Source organism: Poecilia reticulata, chromosome 17, assembly GCF_904066995.2.
Source record: "Poecilia reticulata chromosome 17, P_reticulata-male-v2, whole genome shotgun sequence".
Lineage (NCBI taxonomy): Eukaryota > Metazoa > Chordata > Actinopteri > Cyprinodontiformes > Poeciliidae > Poecilia > Poecilia reticulata.
This window is the reverse complement of record NC_088846.1, coordinates 29688002-29714442: the sequence shown is the minus strand read 5'-3', so window position 1 is coordinate 29714442 and position 26441 is coordinate 29688002. Positions and strand designations below refer to the sequence as shown.

The following is a 26441-nucleotide window of genomic DNA, read 5'->3' as shown; positions in this document are numbered from 1 at the left end:
TTGAGTCCTGCCATAAACCAAAAGTTATACATAAAATCAACAGAGCAGAATGGGGTAAAATTCCTTTTTCTAACCAATCAAATATAATATTCAATCCTAAGTATAAAAATTAACACAATCATTTTCCAAAGCCCCATTCACCATAAACCTGAGCAATTTTCTAATACTAAACAAAACATTTTCATTCACACAATTTCCATTTGATTCTGATATAGTAACAGATAATAACATTTCAAATACATTGATCATTGACTAAATTAGTGATTCTAAAACTAGATAATACGATTTTCAGTCAGAGCATAATATTAATAACTAAGAAAAATGTCTTACAAATTAAATGATAGTGGTTTTAAACATTCTATGTTGTATTTAGTTTTACACCATCCCTGATGTTCATGAAGACTTTTGATCTTCCGTGAATCGTCCAAACTTCTCTCTCACGGTGATCCAAGTGATGCTGCCTTCCTGTTGATGCTCATTTTATGGCCTCCTGTTCTCTCTGATAGCACAACAGGCCTCAGTGAGTCTCCTTCTGATCTCTATTTTCTTTTCCATTATTTGAATACTTACCCAGCAATAGTTTTAAATTATCAACACAAACCTGTTCTAAATTAAGAAATTTGTTCAAAATGCTCAATATACCTTTTACACATGCCGTAAGATTAACTGTATTAAACACTAAAAATAATCATTTTTCCTCAACAAAGAAGAAGAAAGCGTCTATTTTCATTTAGCACATGCTAGTAGCAACACGAAGGATCAGCACTTCTACTGTTACAGTTAAAGTTCGGAAACTACCGTAATCAGTTCAGTTAAATCTAATCTTGGCACCTTTTTCTTTTTGAACCGTAATAAATGTGATATTCAATCGACCTGTTAGGACTCAGATTTTTGGTGTCCGCCCCCCTCTGCTGCATCGTTGTGGAAAACCTGGAGCAGCAGAGATATCTGCGGCTTATAGTCTGGAAAATACAGTATTTATTTCATAAATAGTGTTATGTTATTTATGAACAAAAGTGCCTCGTTGCTGAAAATGTGCTATATAAATAAAATGACCTTTACCCTCAGTAGGTTCCCTGCTCTAAACTTTGACCAGAACCAGGTCAACATTTCCAACCTTGTGTTCATGCAGGGGTTTTATGTTTGCTCAGGGCTTGTTGACACCTTTGGTTCAGTGGTGTAAATATGAAAGATAATTGCCGTCAGGAGTCTAGTCCTGGAGAGCTACAATGTTTTAAAAGCATGTCTGCACCAAGTGAATGGCTTATTAGCAGAGCTGAGAAGGACGTCAGCCTTTTGACTTTAGAGCATGTAAAGTTGCAGCCATTCAGGGTGGAAGCTAAAATGTCTGGAGAGGAACCAGCTGACTCACATTTTCCTTAATTAACCATCTGCACAAGGTTTCATGAAAATTTAGTAATAGGTTTAGGATCTTAAACTTAAGCTGTAAAACCTGAAAACTGACATAGTAGGACTCTAGATGAAGATTTTAGATCGTAACTTAGGAAAAGAGAGGCCTAGAAAAATCAAGTGTATTTAATGAACCCTTCTCCTGAAGAGGGCATTATGGACTTACGATGTCTGTAGGTCTCAAACTCGCAAATCATGAAGCTTCAGGTGAAATTAGTTTTCTTTCACTAACAAATGTTCACCTGATTTATCATTTGCTGCAATGAACTATCTGTCTGATTCTGCAATCTGGAGAAGAGATAAGCAACAGTCTTGATTTATACATTTTGCTTTATTGGTTTTTTTCACAGGTTAGTTTTCTACATTACCTAAATGTCAACACGTAGCCAGTACTTTGCTAACAGGAGACATTTTACTTTATCTACTTGAGTCTTGAAGTCACATGTCAGTCATAGCAATAATATTACATTTTATATATAATTTATTTCCTTCTGTCCATTTCATTTCAATCAAGCTTGAAGTGATTTCCATAAATCCTCAGATAATTCATATCCGGATCCCAGAAACATTTTATCACACAAGAACCATCAACATGTATTAAACAATAAAATAATAGAATCACAGCAACAATGACCATTAAAATCAAGACATAAAAGCACTGAAATAGATCACAGCACAAAGTTGATCAGATTTTTCAAGTTAATTACAACACACATGCTGCAAGAGAGCGACGCATCACCTCATTGGTTTTACAGTTAAAAAATGTATAATTCATCCTTTATGTTGTGTTTCAGCAACAATTCTCCATTAAATATTTCTAGTTTTAATACAAGGAAACATGTAATTCAGAGAGAAGGAACAACAGGGAGACTTCATGCTGAACTGTTGTCATGTTAGTTTCCTGAAACTGAACAGGCTCAGCTACATGCCGACTTGGCAGATTGCATAAATATTTGATAGATTCCTCTTTATCTCTTACATAAAGATGTTAATTCAGACGTTGGGTAAAGTTTTCAGGGAAAAGTCCTCTTTGTGCACCAACACCAAGGCTTGACCAGTCACTTTCTTTTATGCCGGTGAGCCAGCCTGCTTCCTGTAACACAGATATCAGAGTCAGATGAATGTTGCAATATTTCTTACTGCTCGTTTTCTTGCAGCTCTGGTTGCTCTTACTTGATCTTCCACTGAAGCAGTAGGCACCACCAAAACCACATCTCCTCTTTTCAGTTCCAGCTCATCTGAATTTGCAGCCTCAAAATCATGAATGGTTTCCACCTGAAGCATGAAAGCAAAATCTAAGTAATGACTTAAATCCCAAACAGGTAAAAACTGAAGCAGCTTTGCTTTACAAGACCTGCCTTGTACAGAAAGTCATCAGGAAACCCTGAGCCTGATGGACTCATGTGTTTGAGGCCGCGGCTCTGTGGCGTCGCCCCGTCGTCGCCGACGGCTGTAGGCGAGATGATGTCAGCATCTCGGTCATCGTCACCTTCGTTACTGGAGGCAGGTTCAATCACTACAGAGGGGATGGGCATCTTCTCCTGTACACAAGTCAGTTTATTTATCCAAGGACACAATAGGAACAGCTTCTTTAAACTCATTAGCTGGATTTATACTGGTTACATTAATAGCTACAGAAATATTAAGATTAAACGAGAAAATGTTTGCCTGACAGATGATGTTTCTAAATAAAGAATTATTAAGTTAATAATTATGTTCCTTCTATTGATTTGGTCCAGTTGGGCTTACCGATGGAGCCGTTTCACCTCCACATGATTTGGTCTCATCAGCCAGAGGAACCTGTTCAGACACTTCAGTTAAAATATTGCAATCAGATTCAATTTATCTAGTCAACAAAATGAGCAGGACAGAGATTCTCAACTGCAAAATGACTGACAGATTCATTTCAGTGAAATAAAGGCTAAAATTGATTTTTAAATTAGTAAATCTAATAAAACTGCTGGAAATTTCACTAATTCTCACTAAATTACTCTCATGATCAGAATTGTTACTGATTTACTAGAACTGTGAACCTTGATTTTAATCAAATTTTAAAATATTGGGCATATCTCTCCATCTAACATGTTTGTAGTTAAAGAACGTGTTGCAACATCTTCAGGTGTCTCAGTTTAGTCCACTTTAATCAGACTAGTTCGTTTGTCTAGAAAGACCAATTCATTTGGGGAGGGATTTCAAATTTCAATTCCAAAACGGACTAAAAAACCGAACTCTGAAAACCTCAGTCCCTCTGAAGTGAACCCTTAAAACCAGAGGTGGGGACTCCAGTCACATGACTTGGACTCGAGTCACATGACTTGGACTCGAGTCACATGACTTGGACTCCAGTCACATGACTTGGACTCGAGTCACATGACTTGGACTCCAGTCACATGACTTGGACTCCAGTCACATGACTTGGACTCGAGTCACATGACTTGGACTCCAGTCACATGACTTGGACTCGAGTCGTTAAAATCAGACTTTGACTTTCATGCCACTGACTTGGGACTTGACTCGACTTGAAGCTGTTTACGTGAAAAGACTTGATATTTTTTACTCAAAGTCTTAAAATGTAAAACACATTATTTATAAAGTGGCGTCATTAATTAATTTCACTCATTCCGTATCAATATGCGCAGACCGTCTCTGTTTCTCCTCTCCTCATGTAAGAGAAAGAGAAATAACGGCTCGAATATGCAGTCATTTCTTTTGGCTACGTAGGTTATGAACTTTAGAATAAAAAACAAACTGCAACTTGTAAAACATGTAAGAAGAGAATATCGGATGGAGATGCACCGACTTTGTCCAGCTTTGTCCGCATTTGAAGCTTCACAAAGACGGTAGGTGGCGCTTTTCTTTTGCTGTTAGACGGTTGACTTTAGCTAACTTCGTGTTAGCATGTGTAAGATAGCTGACTTTAGCTAACTTCGTGTTAGCATGTGTAAGATAGCTGACTTTAGCTAACTTCGTGTTAGCATGTGTAAGATAGCTGACTTTAGCTAACTTCGTGTTAGCATGTGTTAGATAGCTGACTTTAGCTAACTTCGTGTTAGCATGTGTGCTCCGGGTTAACATGGTGATGGTTTACCATAAACCCGGTCTGCGCACCGTGTTATTAGCTCAGGAAGCCGGTGGATGGTGAGCGGGGCTCCGGGACAGAAAGCAGATTCTGGACCTGAACTCAGGGAACAGAGTCTCTCTGACCATCATGATGATGAGTCTCTCTGACCCATCATGATGATGAGCCGGTCAGTAGCATCTAAGGATGGTTGGTGTGTCTGAAGGACACTTGGTCACATCTCTGCTTAAAGGTTTGAAAGGCAGTGAGAATCCAACTGGCTCTAAAAGCAGGAAGCTAACTGTTTACTTTTTTGTGAAGAAGAAAGTTGCGCTGTGTCGTTTTGTGTCGATTTCTTCAGTAGTTCCTGGTGCAGCGCCCCCAGAGGCGATGGGAGGAACATGTTTTCAGTTAGTTTTAGTCGTTTAGTGCAGTTTGAATGCAAACTACAGTTCTGAAAATGTGACAAATGTTGCAACTTTAGTCCCCAATTGAACCGAGTCCACCGGACTGTCCGGTGTGTCAGAACATATCTAGACAGTAAATATGTCATTCTTCACGGTTTTTGCCCATCAACTCCGAATATTTTCTAAATAAATTAAGGCCTTTAAAGAGCTAATTCTTACTAGGTCAAACCCACAAAGTTAATTTACACCAATGGACCACAAACTGATTTTTTTGTTTATCTTTACTGAAAAAACAACATTTATAGGAGCATTAATCTCTAAAACCGGCTGCAAGTTTTTGTTCCCTGCTGGTTCTTCTGCTGGAGGTTTCTTCCTGTTAGCAGGGAGTTTTTCTGTCCACCGTCGCTACATGCATGCGCCATAGATATGAATATGTAGATGCCTCATTGAGCACTGAGCCCTATGTTATGTCAACGTCATTAAAATGTGGCAATAGGGCGATTGGAGCTCTAATTCCCAACCCAAATGTCATTTCAGTGTGGCTGAATTGAAACAGTCTTTGCTTTGTAAAAGGCCTCCAGAAGACATTTGTTGTGAATAAATAAACAGAATTAAATTGAACAGGAAATGTTAAAAAGACTAAATAGTGAAAATTTAACGAGAAATATAAAAAGTAATTGATTTACAAACCTCAGCAGGCTCTGGCTTCTCCGGACTTCCAGCTTTAGCCTTTGGAGAGAAACAACAAATGAAACACAGAACAATGAAAAGGTTAAGAAGAGAAGGAACCGAGTCGGAAGATCGAAATGTTCTGGTGAAGAATATCGACGCTGATGTTGCTGATCAAGAAGGAACCTTCACATTAACCTGGCCATTTAGGGAGTCTTTAAAATGATGATGATGATGATGATGATGATGATGATGATGATGATGATGGTATTAGTTGGTTTCGGAGCATTTCTACTCACAGCTGGCTCTTCCTCCTGCTGATTCTCTGAAGGTTTGTCGTCCTCTTCATCAGCAGCAGGAGCCTCATGTTCTTGGTCTTTACCAGCAGGAGAAGCTGGAGCTTCCAGAAGCTGCTGTTCAAAGTCTCCATCAGCAGGAAGAGATGGACTCTGTTCTCCAGCAGGGGGTGCTGTAGCCTCTTTGAATTCATTGGCTGTTTGTTTCAGTGATGCTGCAGGAACTTCTTCTGTTGATTCACTTTCATTCTTCAGCAGAGAAACACTTTTTGAGCTCAAAGTGAGTTTAGTCACTCAAACTGCTGCCTGAGGTTCCACAGAAATCAGCCCAACAATCCGAAGAAGTAACTTTTTCTAAGTTGACATGATTTAAAGACTTCTCCAGCAATAAGTCTATTAAGTAAAACTTCCACATCCACTAAAACCGTCTCTTCTAATTTTAACCTACAACGGCTAAATGACGAAACAAGCTAATCTCTACCAACTGAAGCCTCATAACACTTTTTATATTTAAGGAAGAAAAGCTGTTTCAGAAACAAAAATAAACATTAGTGTTTATTTTACACATAAACACTAATGTTGAGAAACTCACCATCTTATCGAAATCTGTAAAAAATGATGGAGCTGCAGCATCCTGAAGGTTGCATGAAACAAAACAGAAAATAAGTGAACCCCAAGCAATAATTCTTGACATAAATCAGGGATAAAGACTAAAGAGTGAAATGAGGACAGACTAACAAACAGTAGGAAAGGAGGAAGCAGCTGATCTATTATGGGATATTTTGATCTGCATGCTGGTTGGGTCACAGTCCTCTTTAAAAGTTACTTCTGTCAAGTACAAAGCTCACTATCTGGTGTCTGTTCTGAAGATAAAACATTGTGTGATCATAAAAATCATGTTACTATTAATGTGAAAGAGGATAAAAACATTTAAAACTGTACAGAGTAATTAACACTGAAGTAATAAAAGCCTCCATATAATATACATTGAACAGAGTTCAACAAGCAGAAATGATAAATATCTGAAACCTGTCCTTTGTTCATCACTTCACCATTGATTTAGTTACATTTAAAGGTCTATTAAATCAACAGTCTCCTAAATTAAATTTCAGAGATACTCAATGACAGTTTTTGGGGTATGAAATGGGTGTGACGGTACCAACAGAAGACTTTTAGAGACAGGAAATAGGATGAGAAGGAGCTCAGGCTGGGATCCTGGTTCTACAAATATTTGATTCAGTTCCTTAGTCTGTGAAAGGGTAAAAGAAAGGAATGGACTTGTATTGACCTATGTGCTACTGTACACTAGTCTACTATACTGGAGGAGGAAGAAGGAAGGTAAAGTACCTCTTCCTTTCCTGTATCTAGCTCTTGGTACAACTTCCCCAATCTCCGGTTTGCAGCCTCATCTTCGGACATATCTGAATTTTCTTGCTCTTTGTGATTTCTGGGTTTGGTAACTTCTTTCTTTCCCTCTGCTGCAGTTCCACACATGTAGTTTGGGTAAGTGACAGTAGAGTTGAAGTCATGTCTGTCACTATAAACCAAGGTGTTGGAAAGTGGATCTTCAGTTCCTGAGGCAGCTGTTGGACAGCTGTTGGCAAAATGGTCTGAATTCTGCCCACATTCAACAACTTCACCAACCACAACACTGCAGCTCCCTAAAGTTCCAGCAAATCGGTCGAACCCAGCAACACCCTCGTTGTCTTTAAGCTGGGTTTTAGGAAAAGTTTCAGATCCAAACCCAACTCCACCCTGCGATTCTGCGAACGGATCCGATTCAACTCCACCCTGCGACTCTGCGAACGGATCCGATTCAACTCCACCCTGCGATTCTGCAAACGGATCCGATTCAAACCCAACTCCACCCTGCGATTCTGCAAACGGATCCGATTCAACTCCACCCTGCGACTCTGCAAACGGATCCGATTCAACTCCACCCTGCGATTCTGCGAACGGATCCGATTCAAACCCAACTCCGCCCTGCGACTCTGCGAACGGATCCGATTCAACTCCACCCTGCGACTCTGCAAACGGATCCGATTCAACTCCACCCTGCGATTCTGCAAACGGATCCGATTCAACTCCACCCTGCGATTCTGCAAACGGATCCGATTCAACTCCACCCTGCGATTCTGCGAACGGATCCGATTCAACTCCACCCTGTGATTCTGCAAACGGATCCGATTCAACTCCGCCCTGCGACTCTGCGAACGGATCCGATTCAACTCCACCCTGTGACTCTGCAAACGGATCCGATTCAACTCCACCCTGCGATTCTGCAAACGGATCCGATTCAAACCCAACTCCGCCCTGCGACTCTGCAAACGGATCCGATTCAACTCCACCCTGCGATTCTGCAAACGGATCCGATTCAACTCCACCCTGTGACTCTGCAAACGGATCCGATTCAAACCCAACTCCGCCCTGCGACTCTGCAAACGGATCCGATTCAACTCCACCCTGCGATTCTGCAAACGGATCCGATTCAACTCCACCCTGTGACTCTGCAAACGGATCCGATTCAAACCCAACTCCGCCCTGCGACTCTGCAAACGGATCCGATTCAACTCCACCCTGCGATTCTGCAAACGGATCCGATTCAACTCCACCCTGCGATTCTGCGAACGGATCCGATTCAACTCCACCCTGTGATTCTGCAAACGGATCCGATTCAAACCCAACTCCACCCTGCGATTCTGCGAACGGATCCGATTCAAACCCAACTCCACCCTGTGACTCTGCAAACGGATCCGATTCAAACCCAACTCCACCCTGTGACTCTGCAAACGGATCCGATTCAACTCCACCCTGCGACTCTGCGAACGGATCCGATTCAACTCCACCCTGCGATTCTGCAAACGGATCCGATTCAACTCCACCCTGCGACTCTGCGAACGGATCCGATTCAAACCCAACTCCACCCTGCGACTCTGCGAACGGATCCGATTCAACTCCACCCTGTGATTCTGCAAACGGATCCGATTCAAACCCAACTCCACCCTGCGATTCTGCGAACGGATCCGATTCAAACCCAACTCCACCCTGTGACTCTGCAAACGGATCCGATTCAAACCCAACTCCACCCTGTGACTCTGCAAACGGATCCGATTCAACTCCACCCTGCGACTCTGCAAACGGATCCGATTCAAACCCAACTCCACCCTGCGACTCTGCAAACAGAAATGAATCCAGGTCAGCAGGGTCAGCATCAACTGTTTTGGCTGACAGCTCTTCATGTTCCCATCCTACTCTTTCAGATATATTTCTATAAAGTGATGCTGTTTGGCTTTGTTTTCCCAATTCATTCCTATCTGTTTCACCTTCCTGGTTCTCCACAATGTTCCCAGGGGGTTGATATTCGTTAGATAGGTCATCATCTGCACTCACCCAGCCTCCACCCTGGCCACCATCAGCCCATTCTTCAGCTGTCTCATACTCGGACCCAGACCCATCCAGAGACCTCGACCTCTTATCTCTTCTGTCGCCTGTGCCATCCTCAATCTCTTCACCAAACTCATTGGTGAAGAGAAGTCCTGGAGTAGATTTTCTACGATTTTCCAGCACCAAGTCTTCACTGGATATTTCTACCTGGTCAGTCTCATCTTTAGCATTACTAGCTGCAGATGGATGAAGGTTGGAGTGAGTCAGGGTTTCCCAGCTGCTAACCTCATCTCCCTCGTCTCTGGGCTCACTGTCCTGGACAGCAGTTGTGTCTCCACCTGGTAGTGAGCTTTCCGCCTGGGGCCAGCACTCAGTTCCACCCTGAACACCGACCTGCTCCCCCTCTGGCATGTCAGCCAGAGTTCCTGAAGCAACCGGGGCTGTAGTTGAAGCAACATCTCCATTTGCTGACATCGAACCAAAGTCTGCAGACCAGTCAGCAACAAATCCAGCATCGGCAGCCTGTTGGAGCAACACAAAGAATTTGGGTTAATGACTGACCCTTGCTCTAAAGCAGGGGTGTCAAACTCCAGTCCTCCAGGGCCAGAGTCCTGCAACTTTTAGAAGTGCCTCTGCTGCACCACACCTGAAGAGAATAATTAAGTAATTAGCAAGGCTCTGGAGACCTGAGGAGGTCATTAAGCCATTTGATTCAGGTGTTTTGTACCTGTGGCTCATCTAAAAACTGCAGGACGGCGGCCCTTCAGGACTGGAGTTTGACACCCCTGCTCTAAAGAGACACAGTGAAAAGATTTATGGAATCATTGACACCTGATGTCAGTGGTAAGCTATGTTAAGATTACTACATGTGATTAAGGAGTTAAGACAAACATGACTAAACTGGCTCGTTTGTTGAAGCACTAAAACACCACCTTCCTACCCTGATGTATCCTGGGGTTTTAAAGTAGATGTAATTAAACATTTACTTCAAAAACCTTCCCTCTCCATCAAGATGATTTACAGACCTATATCACACCCATCTTAAATCTTCCTTTCAGATCTAAAATCTTTCAGAAAATAGTTGCTGATAAAGTGTGAGCATCTAAACCAGGAGTCTCAAACTGCATTCCTCAGGAGCCGGAATTTAATTTAAATGTAATTTAATTTAATTGACTACTTTACACTGATTTATTAGGACATAAAATGGGTTTGGTGACATCATTAAACCTTGAACTTCATAGACAAATGAATCCAATCAATTTATTCGATAGCACCTCCATTTTCTACTGTTGGTGCAGTTTAGTGTGATGCTAGACTGATACACACCTTTGATGGATCTGTAGCACCAGTCCAAGGTGATGAAACAAACATCGAGTTGTTTGGTCACAACAAAGGATGTTATACAAAACAACACAACATTCCAAGAAAGAAAATTTTCCGCCCACCATAGAATTTGGTAGAGGTTCCATCATGCTTTGGGTCGGTGTGGCCAAAGTCGGTAGTGGGAATCTCATTAAAGTTATGGGTTGTTTCTTTTGTGCCATATACCATAAAAGGTGAGGTTATAAGACAAACACCCAAAGATACAGAGACAATATTAACATCCTTCCCTCTTAAAGTGTCCTGTTTGAAGATGCCAAGCTTCTATTTCAGTAGTGAAATGAGGATAATTCAATTAAGAGACAATGTGCAACAAGAATGAAAAAAGGAAGATATTTGGAAACCCCAAAAGAGAAATCACATTAACATTTAGTAGATGCTCCTTTTACAGAAATAACAGCCTCTAGATGCTTACACAGCTTCTAATGAGTGTTTGGATCCTGGATGAAGGATCCAAACTCTTCATCCAGGATCATTCCGTCTCATGAAACATCTCTAGATCAGATCGGCTTGATGGTTGACCAGCATGGACAACCCACTAAAATCACCTCACAGATGTAATGATATTCAGGTCTGGGATGGCCTCTGCAGAACAGACCTGGAGGTTAGGATACCCGAACCCCCAGCGCAACTTCAAACTGTGACTAATCATTGAACATTATATTCAGTAATCTGCTGAAGTTTAGTGGCATCCATGTGACCGTAACTAACTGTGTCCATCTGTTGTTTGATATATAAACTGATATAGCTGATCCAAACAACCAAATATTTTAATATGAACATAATTAAGATTATCAGAGGTGCCCAAATTTTTCACATGACTGTACTTTGAAATCACAGATGTCTATGACAACAGATAAAGAAGTGAAGAGTATCAGTCTGCTGAGATTGATACTTACAGGCTCAGTAGGTTGGGCATTTCCCTAAAAGAGAGCAGAAAGTGGCTCATATTAATACACAAATTCCTCTAGCCTGTTCAATTATGGCAGCTTTTCTACATCATAATGATTGAAGAAGAGATGGAATCACTTTATAATCAAAAACAACCAGACAGGCACCAACATCAGTTAGATGGAAATAGCTTCACTTTACCAACAGACTTGGGAATCTGCTGTGTTCCTCATTTAAACAACCACAATATTCTCCAACTGGCTGGATTCTTTATTTTACAAACTACTGAGGACATGGAGATGATTTCTACGGAGCCTCCAGGGAACGTGGGCATCGTTTTCTTTGCGTTCCCTCAATAATGTACTGATCGGTTCATGCGGCATAACTGAACACTGTTGGCCTTACGGGCCACCGTACTTTCTGCCTCTTACAAGCTTATGTGAGGTTTTTCCATAAATGTCAACATCTCTGTGAAATATCTGAAGTTTTATATCTTTTTCTTTAGCATAGAAATGCACCACTAACCTGTGATGTAAACAGAAACTTTCCGTAAGAAGGAAAGAAATAAAAATACATCTTTGAGTTATTATCGCAGTAATAAATCATCTGAATCTGATTGTCTCTATTGTATCTGAATGTTTGAAGTTTCCATGGTTTCATCTCAGACATGCAGAGAATAAAAGACTTTAGAACAATAAACTCGTTTTCACTGAGCCTCTCAGAGAAACGCCATGAATGAAAGAAGTAATTATTGATGACAGCAGCGCGTGGCTTTGACACCTGGTGGTGGGCGTGTCGACGTGACGTCACCAGGTGTGACTGGAAGGTGGATGGCTCTGTGTGTATGAGGAAGCGGCACTTGTGCATAGTTTGACCTGGTCAGTCTGTGTCGCAGTGCTGGCAAAGTTTGAAGCATCCATCCATTTTCTAACACCCTTGTCCCATAGTGGGTCAGGAGCTGCTGCCTGTCCAGCTAACGTTCCGGGCCAGAGGCGGGGTCACCTGGACAGGTCGCCAGTCTGTCCCAGGGCAACACAGAGACACACAACCATGCACACACACACACACACCTAGGGACAATTTAGACAGACCAATTAACCTGACAGTCATGTTTCTGGACTGTGGGAGGAAACCCACCATGCACAGGGAGAACATGGAGACTCCATGCAGAAAGACCGGGGCCGGGAATCAAACCCAGAACCTTCTTGCTGCAAGGCAACTGCGCCACTGTGCAGCCAAGTTTGAAGCATGATAATCAAAATTGAATAAATCGATATAATCCATGTTTCTGTCTCATATTTGTATGGCATTAAAAGGAACTTTAGTTTTTCCACTGAAAGCTCTGGTTTGAACAATAAATGCCACTGGGCTGGATAAAGGCTGGGGGGGGGGGCGGGGGGGCTGAAGACCACTGGTTCTCAACCACTGGTGTAGACAATCACTCTGCTGAACCATCTGCTTTTCCGGTGCAATTCTCCATAACCTGCAGTTGGTGCTGTCTGGTTTGTAGTGGCAATAAACATTTGCATTTTAATCAAATTAACAATCTTTTATTTTCTGTGCTCTAGTCTCAGGATGTGCAAAAAACATTCTACGTTAAATCAGCTCAATTAGCCCTGAGGAGGGTCAGGAAAGGGTCGATCCAAGCAGCGTGTCAGAATAACCTGCAGGCTTTTCAGGAAAAAAAACTGAAAATAAAACATGTTTGTTTCCAAGTAAAGAGTTTTGGAGATTCAACTCACCGACCACATGTCCCACGGTACCGCCGTCTAAAACCAAGACAGAGCATGTTAATGCAGCTCACATTCAAACAGAGTAACGTAGACTCAGTGAAAATAACAATACGTGACCCTGAAGACTCTCAGGGTCGCCTTACAGCCTGCGGATAATTAGATACTAATTTACAACCAGCTGGGATCTAGAACTGCCACCAGAGGACAAATGGCATAGCTAGCCTGTTGCACTGCAAGTATCAGCTGGTGTTCAAACCCAGGATCGGTGTCTTTGCATCAGCCCCAAAGGCCTGGTCCCAGCCCTGACCCAGGACCTGCAGACCCACCAGGACCTGCAGAACCTGAACTTTCAAGAGTGCTCAGGTTTCGGCAGCTTCAGCAGGACTTTGTTGTTGATATGACGATTCCACCCATTTTCTAGGTGGCACTCTGAGCGTATGGTGGCCCTGAGGCACCACACTGACCCACTGAAACACCCGGACCTCCACACTGGGTAACTCCATGACCCAACCCACCGGTCTAGTTCTAACCCACAGTGAGAGTCTCATCGCTGCGTGGCTGTTGGGTGGTCCAGTGACCGTCTGATAGCACCAGCTCTACTCCTGAAATCCTCACAGACTGGAATGAAAACAGTTTGATGTGAACCCTGAAAAGGTTGCAGTGCAACACCGAGTCAGCAGTCATAAACATTATCTTTGTACAGACGTCGGCTTCAAGGGCCTTAACTCATTTGCTCTCTGGTTGCCTAGCAACAACCTGTTGGGTAACTTGTGCAGCTGCACTTTAAAGTTTTGCCACTTTCATAACTGCTTAAAAATAAACATGAAATAAAAACGGGATAAAACAGGAAAAGTCACATCACCAGTTTGGCAGCACTTCAGATATTTAAAACAGAAAAACTTTCCAAAAATTAAGATCAACTGATCCGAGACGCTTATATATCGTTTTATCGTCCAGCCATACTCATTCTAAAACCTGTTGCTCTCTAACAGGTGTTAAAATCGGTTTCCAATTTTAATGCACCTGAGGAATCGGTGAAACACTTTCATCCGGCTGGAAAGCATCAAAGTCCAGGTCAAGAAGAGACTCTCCTGGTCGTTCATTAGGCTGTGGACAGCAGCACATGCAGAAGGTTAAAGGACAGAAAAACTCATGGAAATCGGATTTTATTTGCCGTCTTACCTGAGAAGGTGAAGGAGCAGGTAGAAATTCTCCTCCGAACAAGTCAATGATTTGCTCTTCTGCCACTTCTTTAGTGGGCGTGGCTTTAGGAGGTGGAGGAACCGGTGGGCCCTTTTTAAGCTGCCGAAGGAGATGAAGGACCGTTACAGGTGAGCTGAGACGCAATCAGACAGAACTGCACCATTCCACTAACAGCCAGCTCTACCATCAACTTATGTGTGAACCTCTCCATTAATCAAGCTAAAGTTAAAGTTACTTTCATAGTTTCTAATGCTTGAGTCTGAAAAGTCCAGTAAAGGGTTATGGTTAGTAAAGTGGGTCAGAACATTTTCTGTTCAGTCTGAGAAAAGAAGACAAACTTTGAAGAAAATCAAGATGCTGAAAACAACAAAACTGGGAATGTCTACTTTACTGACTCCACATATTAATAACCATTTATAACTGATTATTATGTTTGGCTGGGAAAAGGTCGTTCATCTTCACCAAGCATACAGAAACAGATCCTGGTCTTTTGCTTAGTCAACCACTTAATCTGGATGGCAATAAATTATTGTCCAATAAGGAAGTAAAGAACTTCTGGGGGAAGTATTTCAATCCCATATGAATCAAGTTTCTATTGCCAAAAATTCAAAACATCCTGTGACACTGAAAGACCAATCCATGCATTTGCTACTTCAGGGCTGATCTAATTGGTCCAGATGTTCCTAACAGAGAACAGACTGCAGGTTCCCTGCTGAGTATTTCATCAAATGTAACTAATCCCTGTGTGAAAGCAGCCACAGCCCTCACAAAGTTTGATAAAGTGGGTAGAGCCTAGATATGGAGGGGGTGTGGCTAAGTGTGGCGGCGGGAGGAGAGGAAGCTGTGATCAGGAACAAAGATCTGTTTATGAACTTTGTCTGATTCTGGGTCCTGATGTTGGACTTGTTGAGAACCTACAGCTTTTACCTAAAATGTTTCTTCCTGAGCCGTGAACTCCTAATGTCCTTCCCTCCAGACGGTGGTGAACCACAGAGGCCTTCCCATGATGTTAGCTCACGCTGACCATCAGGCGGATTAGTTCACACATTAACGGAAACTAAAAGCTGCATGTTCAGTTTTAGTTTGGATCAACAACACCGATCCAACACCTGAGGCTCCTGGTGTTGCTTCAACCTGGGATCAACCTTCCATAGGTACTAGAGGTGTGCCGATCGATCGGTCACCGGTCATAATCGGCCGATTTCCGTGAAAAGTGCATGATCAGTGATCATCGATCATCGTCTCTCGTTGCCGATCACCTGCATCTCATTTCTCAGCCTGCCTGTGCAGCTGGTCTCCTCTTTCCTTCACTCTGCAAACGCGCAGCAACAAATCCTAAGCGATGTGGAACTATAACTATGACGCACTGAGTGAATGGGGACGTTTGCGTGTTGCGGTGGAAAATTGAAGCAGGTCAAAATGCATCAACACGACGAAGCTAATAGACATAAAAACAATGTTATACCTGACGGAGTTTGGCTACATCGAGGCTCACTGCAGTAAAAAAGACATGGAGGATCAGATAGCAGGTAAAGCAGCGCACAGCTACAAACACTCACCCGGATTAGCATGACGGTCAGAAAGCTAAACAAATAAAATGATTTAAGTCTTGGAGCTGCGATGTAAGACGCTGGTTCTGTTCTCGCTGTTGAACCGCTGCTACGCTACAGGTAGTAATATTTCACAGACGGAGCGCCGCTTCTGCTCCACCTGGTAGTGACTCTCACACCAAACCTCTGTTTAAAGCTGCAGCATCTAACCTAAAAAATACATTTTACATACGTATTAAAACTTTAGCTGTCCTAACATGAGACAGATAATCTCTAAAAAATAATCGATCTCCTCCCTGCTCTGCATAATTACTCTGCTCAGTCAGAAACAGCCAATCAGAACTAGCAGTAATCAGCTAGCCGCCATGCTAACAGGAAGGTTTCATTCAGTAACTCTGGATTGTTTATTGTAATGGATCCTGTTTTTGCCTTTGAATGTTAAGTTTTATACTTGAATCTTCTTTCAATGTTGAGGTTTTATTTAGCCTCTTCAGAGCCTCCATATGTTATCAGTCTGTTAAAGATGGTATTATTGATAACAGGACAATTTGCACAATGTCTGTTTTGTTTAGTTTTCTTCTTGGAAAAAGTTTTTAAAAACAAGTTTTTGTCTAAATTGAGGTGAATTCATGGTTCCTTTTTCCACATAATGTAACTGGTAGTGTTTATGATAAATAAATAATAATCATGTGATCGGTATCGGTGATCGGCCCTCATGGTGATCGGAATCGGCAGGAAAATACCTGATCTGCACATCTCTAATAGGTACCATTGAAGGTCGATCCTGAAGCTTCACAAGTGATGACGCTGAAAAGGTTTGCTGCTTTATTTGACAGATTCTGTAAAACTCCAGCATCCTCCATGGTTATGATAAACTGCTTTAGCAATAATTACATTTGCTCATTTAGTTTTTAGCTAATATACCAATGACCGGTGTGATGAAATAAAAACTGATCATCATGCAGTTTTAATTTCCTCTGAGATGTTGGAGAACACGTCATCATGTTTATATCATGACCCGGTCAGAACCAGAACCAGGTCTGATGTTGTACAGATTTTCCCCAACAGAACATTCACGTCTACAGACATGAACACGACTGAAACACGCCAGTTACACAGACAACAAGAAGGTCACATAACTCACCAAGTAACAGATAAAAGTCAGCAGCGAGGAAAAAAACAGTCAAAGTTCAGAACCAATAATCAATAGTAAATTTTGTCAACCAGACTACTGGCTGGTATCAGTAACAATGACATTGATTCACCTGCTTCATCAATAATCAATACAAGCCTGGAAAGAAGTCAGGATCATCTGAGCTAAAAGGCCTTAAAGCGAAAGACAGGAAGTCTGGAAATGTTTGATTATTTATTTAGAAATTTGCACTGTGTGTTACAAACTGTTGAAAGAAGAAAAGAAGATTTTCTCATTTCAACCTCATCAGGGCTGAAAGTCGTTTTAAATTCTTGGGTACTATGACAAAAGTAAAACTGCTTCTTTGGGAGCTTTGGAGTTTCTGTGCTGATTAATTTTTTTCCAAAGCGATAAAAGCTGGTAGCTCTTGAACTGCTACAAAATAAAGCTGTATTTCCTCCTTCAGTCCACTGGCTGCCATGTTGACACCTTGAGATGCCATGAGACCTAAATCCTGAACATCATGGCATGGAGAGCATCCCAGTTTTCCATGTCTGGCATGTAACCATTCATTTTATCTGTTAAACTGGTTCTACTGGTCCTGTGTCCAGACAGAGGGATAATCAGTAGCCCAGCATCATGACCTGTTTGTTCTGAAGATCCTGCAGCTTCTCTTCCTAACCCGGCGCCTCCTCACCCTGACTCTCACACTGACAGGAGGAACCACAGAGCTCTGTTAGGTTAAAGCTCATCTTCTGAAGTTGGGATGTTTTTCCTCCAACAGGTTCCAGAGGAATCACCTCAAACCAGATGTTGGATTTTATTTCTGTCATTTGTTAGAGCCTCATTTTCATCAGTGGAGCTATAAAGGGTGAAAAATGTTATTATTTTGGAGAAAATCTCAACATCAATATTTCCACTAAATAAGACGTGAAAATAATTGTTTGATAAAGGAAAAGCCTCTCAGACTCTGAGCTCAAACGAGATGCCAGAGAGAAATAAAACTTTATTTTTATTAGACAATTAATTTGATTTCACATAATTATCGCGGTAGAAGCCATTTGTTTGTTAAATACTTAAACATATAACCTGAACAGGTGATCAACTCTAAACCACTCGCACCTTTTTACTCTCTCTGTCGTTTAAGCACAGCCGTTGCCATGGCAACCGCTCGCCCCTCGAGCCGAGCACAGATTACGTTAAAACATTCAGTTCGTTACGCTGTCAGGTTTTCAGGCCTGATATTTATTCTGCATCATTAATAATCCTCCTGAACTCAGCGGTGGCTGATTGGTTCATTTTAAATTCTGCTGGTTGTTTTAATAACGGAACCAAAACGCAGATATAATAATAATCACTGAGATCATTATTGTTGTTGTTGGGTCATTAATTTGAAAACGTTTTGTTGACTTTGTTGTTGTTCTTTAATAAAGTTCTGAACGTTTTAAGCCAATCAGAGGACCTGCTGCTCTCAGCCAATCAGAGGACCTGCTGCTCTCAGCCAATCAGAGGACCTGCCGCTCTCAGCCAATCAGAGGACCTGCTGCTCTCAGCCAATCAGAGGACCTGCCGCTCTCAGCCAATCAGAGGACCTGCTGCTCTCAGCCAATCAGAGGACCTGCTGCTCTCAGCCAATCAGAGGACCTGCTGCTCTCAGCCAATCAGAGGACCTGCTGCTCTCAGCCAATCAGAGGACCTGCTGCTCTCAGCCAATCAGAGGACCTGCTGCTCTCAGCCAATCAGAGGACCTGCTGCTCTCAGCCAATCAGAGGACCTGCTGCTCTCAGCCAATCAGAGGACCTGCTGCTCTCAGCCAATCAGAGGACCTGCTGCTCTCAGCCAATCAGAGGACCTGCTGCTCTGATGCTGAGACTCCAAACCTTCTGCTTTCCACGTGTTGCTGCTCCGCTGCTCTATAGCAGGAGGAGTTCAGAAACAATATGAAATGGGAAAAAACTATTTATTAACTGATTAAGTCTGTTTTAGATTATTCTTGAAAAACTAATCAATCACAGCTGATTAGTGGGTGCAGATTGTCAAGAAAAGTCGAGATCATCCCAAGCTGGAGATTTTAGTTTAATAGTAACAATAAATTAAAAAACCTTTAAAACTGATTACACAGGTGACATCAATACCCAACAGTCAGACAGTAATAAATTAATCTGGTTGTTATTGTGACTTTGCTTTAATTCTACTTTTTTCTATCTAATCATCATAAATGAAAGTCAGGCAGAAAGAGAGTCATGAACAGGAAGAGCTGGTTTCCTGAAGAGGAAGTGAGTTTCCAGCCTGCATGAGTATAAAAATAGTTCAGATTATTCCTTATTTCAAAGCATTGAAGGGTTAAAGAATAAAATCTAAACATTTTGAGTAATTGGGTAAAACCTAAAGTAAAATATTAAAATTAATATTAGTTTAATGATAAGAATACTTAAACTTACTGTTGTGGAAACAAGCAAAACAAGTAACTAACTTTGGTATCAAACGATTAGAATCATGGATTATTCCTGGTTTCTTTTCAGAAAACGTCTAAGATTATAATAAGACTAATAAGTTATGATTATTATAATATCATAAATAAATGCTAAACCAGAGAAACTAAAAGGTTATAAATGTGATTTTGACATTGAACTGAAATGGTGTAAAATGTTGTAACTGTAATTAAAGGTCACTGATGTGTTGGAGGCAGATGGGAGGTGAAAGGTGAAAGGTCAGGGGAAAGAGGAGCTGATGGGAGAGCAGAGGTGACCAAGGCCTTAATGCTGAACTTTAACGTTCCAAGGAAAAGGTTGGGCAGGAAACAGACGTAGGAATGTTGAGCAACTCGGGGACATTAGAACAGACATCAGGACATAATGTCTCCAAGGTGATGGACATGAGATCATCTGTCCAAGCAGTCAGCCAATGAGAGGCACAGCAACAAAGCTAGCCAATGCAAACGCACCAAAAGGTGGATAAACCCTTTATAAGGTAACAGAGGAACCTTTGGTTGGATCCTTCAGGCAGCTTGGAGCCAAGATGGAGATGGACAAAGAACTCTGCAGCTGAAGACGAGCCGGGGCCACAGAGCCGGAGACTGTTCTGCACATGGGGACCAACCCGTTAGCCCGTTAGCCGTGTTGTAGTACTCGAGTTCGGTCTTGGTTTCGAGACCATTATTTGATGGTCTTGGTCTCGTCTCGGTCTCAGGCGCTGAGGACTCTGCATTTTATTTCAAGACCAGTTGAGACCGAAAATATCACTAAACATGCAGCAAACTATACAGTTTATTTGTTAACATCTTTGTTTTCAGTGGTGGCAAAACGCGCAGATTAAAATCCAACCAATTACATGTTTCTGTTTCTTCCCCTCTCCCCCTTTCACTCACATGCGGCACTCCAAGACGCGCGAAGCCGTCTGGATGAAAACAAAAGAAAACCTGAACGCTCCATGCGCTGGGTTTTTACCTTAGAACGGCCAACAGTAGAGGCTTCCACAGATCTGTGTCCTCTGTCACTTTTATCAGCAGTTAAAACTGTTTCATCCGTTGCTAACATGAGCGCTACGACGCTGGGTTTACACCTGTGAAGGAGACCTGCTGCTGCTGGGCGGAGCTGCACAGGTGTGTTAGGATCATGGCAGCAAAACGCAAAGAACGTTTCAGTTTTTCCCCCAAACTAACCGACTGAGATGAGTGAAGCTGCTGGATGCAGGTACAGTTAGCTAAAAGCTAAACGATGACCAGCTAATATCAATACAGCTTGATAACAAGTAGCCTGCAGGCTGCTGGTGCTGCTGTCCATGTTCAGCCGGGCTGAGTAGAGCAGGGAGTCTAAGAATCCGAAACAGTTTGGGAACCACTGATGTAAAGGAAATGTCGTGAAGAAGCACAAAGTTTCCAACCTAATAATAAAGAAACATTGATCTAAAAACATTTGTTCTTTCAGTTCTACTCTGTTGTGGAAATTAACGCAAATATTCTATAAATCATAAAAAACTGCATTTTTATTGTATCTTTGTTTAAAAACATTAATAGGTTCTTGATCAATTTAGCCAGTAAGGAGATCAAGGTTTCAAGAGAGATGGAAAAAACGAAGAGAGAATCCCAAAGACCTGCAGGAGAAACCGTTTGGTTTGATGAAACCAAATATGACAACCCCCCCCCCCCCTCAAAAACACATCGTTCAACCACAGAGCTATTTGTGGGGGGGGGGGGGCAGAAAATGTTTGGGGACCACTGGGGGGCTCAGGACAAAAAGTTTGGGAACCACTGGCATCCATGCATCTACTTCTTGCTTGTTGCTCCGTGGTCAGTGTTCATAGTTGACCGTCAGGGTTTTGCCTCAGTTTAATGGTGCAGACGGTTTCTGACATGGGCAACATGGGTAAACACCCAGGGCGTTATGTTTTTAGGGATGGCACGAGACCACCGCGGACCATAACACAGAGATGGAAGCAAAGCAGAACAAAGAGTTTGTTCAATTTAACATTGGTTAAGTTTATTATTAATATCTATGTGTTTTTATGGGAATATGGATCTTTGAGATCAATTTGAGAAGTAATTTTGATCATATTTCACATTTTATCATATCATGTAGAGCACGACCAGAAGGTTTGTGCGACAAGGAGAAGGGAGCTTCAGAGCCGCAAGACAAGAAGCTGAGGACCGATAAGCACAAGAGGAAGTTACCCTGAGACCCTGAGACCCGAGACTTGAGACCCGAGACTTGAGACCCGAGACCCTGAGACCCAAGACTTGAGACCCAAGACTTGAGACCCTGAGACCCCGAGACTTGAGACCCGAGACCCTGAGACCCTGAGACCCGAGACCCTGAGACCCTGAGACCCGAGACCCTGAGACCCTGAGACCCTGAGACCCGAGACCCAAGACTTGAGACCCGAGACTTGAGACCCAAGACTTGAGACCCAAGACCTGAGACCCTGAGACCCTGAGACCCGAGACCCTGAGACCCGAGACCCTGAGACCTGAGACCCGAGACCCTGAGACCCGAGACTCTGAGACCCTGAGACCCGAGATCCCGAGACCCAAGACTTGAGACCCGAGACTTGAGACCCAAGACTTGAGACCCAAGACCTGAGACCCTGAGACCCGAGACCCTGAGACCCGAGACCCTGAGACCTGAGACCCGAGACCCTGAGACCCGAGACCCTGAGACCTGAGACCCGAGACCCTGAGACCCGAGACCCTGAGACCCTGAGACCCGAGATCCCGAGACCCAAGACTTGAGACCCGAGACCCGAGACTTGAGACCCGAGACTTGAGACCCAAGACTTGAGACCCGAGACTTGAGACCTGCAGTATCCAAGTCCTGAGTGACCTCAGCATCAGAGCAGAGATGGAAGATCATCAGACCTACAGAGACCCCTGTCCTCATCGCCCAGAGCTGGGAGCCTCCTGCTGCTGCAGCACCTTCCTCATCATCAGGTCAGTTCTGGGTTCAAGATGCCAAACTCTGTCCGTCTCTCAAAGTTTCCCTCTTTTAGTTCTCAGTGTCAGCATCAGGGAAAGAGACCAGATTATTGATTTTACTTATTTGATTATTTCTGCTACTGACTCTTACAAAATTGCCTCACTAATAAAAGTGAGATGTTGTGGACATTCAGTCAATGAGTCACATTAAAGTTCTTTGATTCTGGGAGGAAAAAGTGGAAAATGTTCTACATGTTGCTTTTAGCCAAAACTAAAACATCACTGGGACTCGACACTAAACCAACCTGGTTCAGTAACAAGTTGTAGTAAAGAGAAGGAGCAGCTGCTCAGTCTGGCTAAGACGGAGGGAGTCAGAAACCTGAGAGTCTTTCTCAGGTTAATCAGTTTATTTCAGGTCTGGACAGGAAACCAGCAGATTCAAGAACTCAATTCAGCCGTCAGACGGAGAGCAGGGAGCAGATCTCACCCTCTGAGGGGGGAGGAGAGAGAAGGGGGGATATTGCGCAACAACATGAACCCATTAATTTTTTACAGCAGACAGCCGCTCCCCTCTCTTGCAGGTACTGTGTGACCCGAACCCGAAGAACCCGACCCGCCGACTTTCACCCCTGATCTTCATAGATGGAAAACCAGTTCAAACGACTGGGCTGACTGGATCCAATCAGCCCCAGGTTCCTTAACCAATCTACACGTTGGGGCGGCGTGGACGAGTTAGTCAGTGAAACCAGAGGTTTGCCCTTTGACCTCAGCGGCTTGTGTTTGAGTTTATCCCAGACGCTCCATAACGACCTGGAGGCCTCCAGTCACCCTGCTGCAGGCATCACCATGGTCACCATGGTAACCACCATGGATCCACATCCCAAAAGTGATTCCAAAGATCAGGAAGCTCCGATATTTCTTTGTTTTTTGCCGTATTTTGAATATTATTTCTGTTTAAAAGTCACAGCGGAGGCTGGACCTTCAGAGTTACTCTGTTTGTCGCTTCACTTCATCTTGGTGCTACTTTCACTACGGACTTTTCTTTGCGTCTGATTGGATCCGGCTGCACTCACCTGGACTCCCATTACCTGAATTGGGGATTTTGGGCGGGGCGGACCAGGTGAAACTGGGCGCAGCATGTGATTGGAGCTGGCATCGGGGCTCTCTGGGGGAGTCTCGTCTTCCGGTGGTGACGGGGTTCTGGCGAGGCGCAGCGGTCCAGAATCACTGAGGAAAAGAAGATTAATCCGTCTACTGAGGATCCATTAATCGGGTCTGAAATGGGCCGATAATCAAAGGGAGCAGTTGGGACTGATCGGTAAACCGAGGCCTTGAAGACATTTCCAGTCCAGTCATGTAAAGACGTGGCGTTTCTGTTTTCATCCGATTGAACGTGTTTCTGAAAAGTCAAGCTGCAGACAATCAGCTGGACGGACTCACCTTGGAGCTCCTTGGATGGTGAAGATCTTGTCAGAGTGTTGCTCTCCTAGCTTGGTCATGACTTCATACAGCTCCCTGCACACCTGGAGGCAGAAGAACCACCTGAGCTCTGAACATCTGCTGGGTTCCGGGTTTGGAGGAGCTTCTGAGGAGCAGATCAACTCACCAGTGAGATTTCTCGGTGAAACTTGGCCTCCAGGCTGGTGACACACCTGAAGGTGCTGATGTAGAAACCGACTCGGCTGGAGAAAGGAAACGAACAGTGAACATAAACCGAGCCAGTCAGACTGAAGAGGGCGCCGTCTGACCCTGTTCATCAGCCAGAGACGCTGCAGAACCCGGGTCGGGTTCCTGAGACCACAACATAAACCATCAGAGGAAAACAATTTAAAAAAGTAAAAACTCCTGTTGGTGCATTTCTGTTCAGCTGTGGCTGCTGCAGGTTAACCGGGATCATTCCTGCCAGCAGGGTTAGGGGTCCAAGCCGCTCCGGACCAGAACCAACCAGAACCAACAAACTTTACTTCGAGATCTTAATTCAGCTCCCAGGAACATCGTGAGAACCTGAGATTAGAAAATAAATGTTGCTAATGAAGCCCTGCATGCATTGATCCGTTTCAGACCTTTTTAAAGTCTGAACATTCAGCTTTCACCAAACTGCATCATGTCGCTGCGGCAACAAGGTTCTGGGTTCAAATCCTGGCTGGTCGGTTCGTCTCCTCAGGCTTCTGGGTTTTATTCACAGCTGGCAGGTGAACATGAGCAGCAGCGCAATAACAGGCTGATCATTACCCAGCATCCACCAGCTCCCTGCCTGCCTGCCTGCCGCACTAAAGAGTTGTTACATGAGGCCACACTTGGTGCCGTTTGTACGTTGTGTTTACAGTCGATATCAGGTTGTTACGGTAATTTCTCCGTCGCTGCAGCAGGGAGTGAAATCGATCTGAGGCCCAGTAATGATAGAAACCGAGAAAATAACTTGCTAGATATTGAAAGTTCCAATTATGGACGAACGGGCAAATATATATTTACTCACAGAACATTTAAAGAACTGTGTAGAATTAAAATAATAATAATTATTATTATTATTTAGGTCATAAAGGGTTTTAAATGAATGTTTTACTTTGACTGGCATGACAGGAAGTAGCATCAAAGTTGTGGAGTCCAGAAACAGTGAAGAGCTTTAAAGATCAGGGTGACGGTAAGAAGACCTTCACAGACTTGGAGCAAAATCAGATCATCAAACTGAGTTGAGAGGCGAGCAGAACGGCCTCAGCGCTCCGACGGCCCGACTCACCGATCCCAGAGCGTCGGCAGCTCATCCTGAAGGCCGACGTTCAGCTCATCGAAAACCTTCTGAGCCTTTTTAAGCTCATCTTCTGCCTGCAAAGTTCAGCAAACACAGTTAAGCACCTTCGTCTGGTTGAGAGTAAATAATTCTGCGTTTTCCTTCCATCTCTGTTAGCTAGTTGCTAAGCTAAAGCTAAGCTAAAGCTAAAGATACTGACATGTTAGGAAACGCCTGTTTGGGGCGAAGCTCAGAGAGACAAAGGGAAACTGACCTGGGCGAATTTTGGTATTAATAAATCACTGACTCTTTTTCAACCTCATACATCATGAACTTGGCATGGAGAACGGATGATTCTCCCACTCGTCCTCCGCCATCAGCTCACACTCACCTTCAGAACCTTCCTGTCGTTCTTCATCCCAGCCACCTGCAGAGACTCCAGCTGATGCCGAGCGCTGTCGTAATCGATGAGTTTCCGACTTCTTTTGGCAACACGCATCTGAAAGCATCAGCCGTCACTTTCCTCTCGACTTGTCCTTCAATCCTGAGCAGCAGCTCTTACCTTCAGGTCGGGGAACTGCTGCAGGTATCCGTCCAGGTTTAGCAGAGTCGAGTCCACCAGTTTGTTGTGGAAATCTTCCCACAAGGCGTCACAATCCTGCGGCACAAATCGGTCGGTTTCAACGAGTTCAACTGGCAGAGAAAACCTCTGGAAAGAGGAGCTGGTGTGAACCCCGAATGACCTAGCAACCTAGAACCCCAGCAACGCAACGCAGCAACGCAACGCAGCAATGCAACGCAGCAACGCAACGCAGCAACGCAGTGCAGCAACGCAGCAACGCAACGCAGCAACGCAGCACAACGCAGCAACGCAACGCAGCAACGCAGTGCAGCAATGCAGCGCAGCAACGCAACACAGCAACGCAACGCAGCAACGCAACGCAGCAATGCAACGCAGCAACGCAACGCAGCAACACAGTGCAGCAACGCAGCAACGCAGCAACGCAACGCAGCAACGCAACGCAGCAACGCAGCGCAGCAACGCAACGCAGCAACGCAGCGCAGCAACGCAACGCAGCAACGCAGTGCAGCAACGCAGTGCAGCAACGCAGCAACGCAGTGCAGCAACGCAGCGCAGCAACGCAGCAACGCAGCAATGCAACGCAGCAACGCAGTGCAGCAACGCAGCG

The 26441-nt window shown here is 43.6% G+C and overlaps 1 protein-coding gene across 5 annotated transcripts in view; it reads right to left on the bottom strand.

Annotated features, from left to right (window-relative positions):
* Positions 1 to 1722: 1722 nt before the first annotated feature.
* amph (amphiphysin) overlaps positions 1723 to 26441 on the bottom strand; it is a 33027-nt gene continuing 8308 nt past the window's right edge. Inside the window, exons 5-22 of one of the 5 annotated variants that reach the window (XM_008403075.3) lie at positions 25814 to 25909; positions 25643 to 25750; positions 25261 to 25346; positions 24130 to 24205; positions 23964 to 24046; positions 23597 to 23750; positions 14411 to 14530; positions 14252 to 14335; positions 13238 to 13264; positions 11504 to 11527; positions 9510 to 9746; positions 6433 to 6474; positions 5844 to 6089; positions 5566 to 5604; positions 3160 to 3210; positions 2769 to 2951; positions 2584 to 2685; positions 1723 to 2503 (exon numbers count right to left, since the gene is read on the bottom strand). In XM_008403075.3, coding sequence (XP_008401297.1) covers positions 2399 to 2503; positions 2584 to 2685; positions 2769 to 2951; positions 3160 to 3210; positions 5566 to 5604; positions 5844 to 6089; positions 6433 to 6474; positions 9510 to 9746; positions 11504 to 11527; positions 13238 to 13264; positions 14252 to 14335; positions 14411 to 14530; positions 23597 to 23750; positions 23964 to 24046; positions 24130 to 24205; positions 25261 to 25346; positions 25643 to 25750; positions 25814 to 25909 — 1863 coding nt within the window. In that variant the 3' untranslated portion in view covers positions 1723 to 2398. The remainder of the gene's footprint in view (positions 2504 to 2583; positions 2686 to 2768; positions 2952 to 3159; positions 3211 to 5565; positions 5605 to 5843; positions 6090 to 6432; positions 6475 to 9509; positions 9747 to 11503; positions 11528 to 13237; positions 13265 to 14251; positions 14336 to 14410; positions 14531 to 23596; positions 23751 to 23963; positions 24047 to 24129; positions 24206 to 25260; positions 25347 to 25642; positions 25751 to 25813; positions 25910 to 26441) is intronic. The other 4 variants (XM_008403076.3, XM_008403077.3, XM_008403078.3 and 1 more) reach the window with 4 other exon arrangements.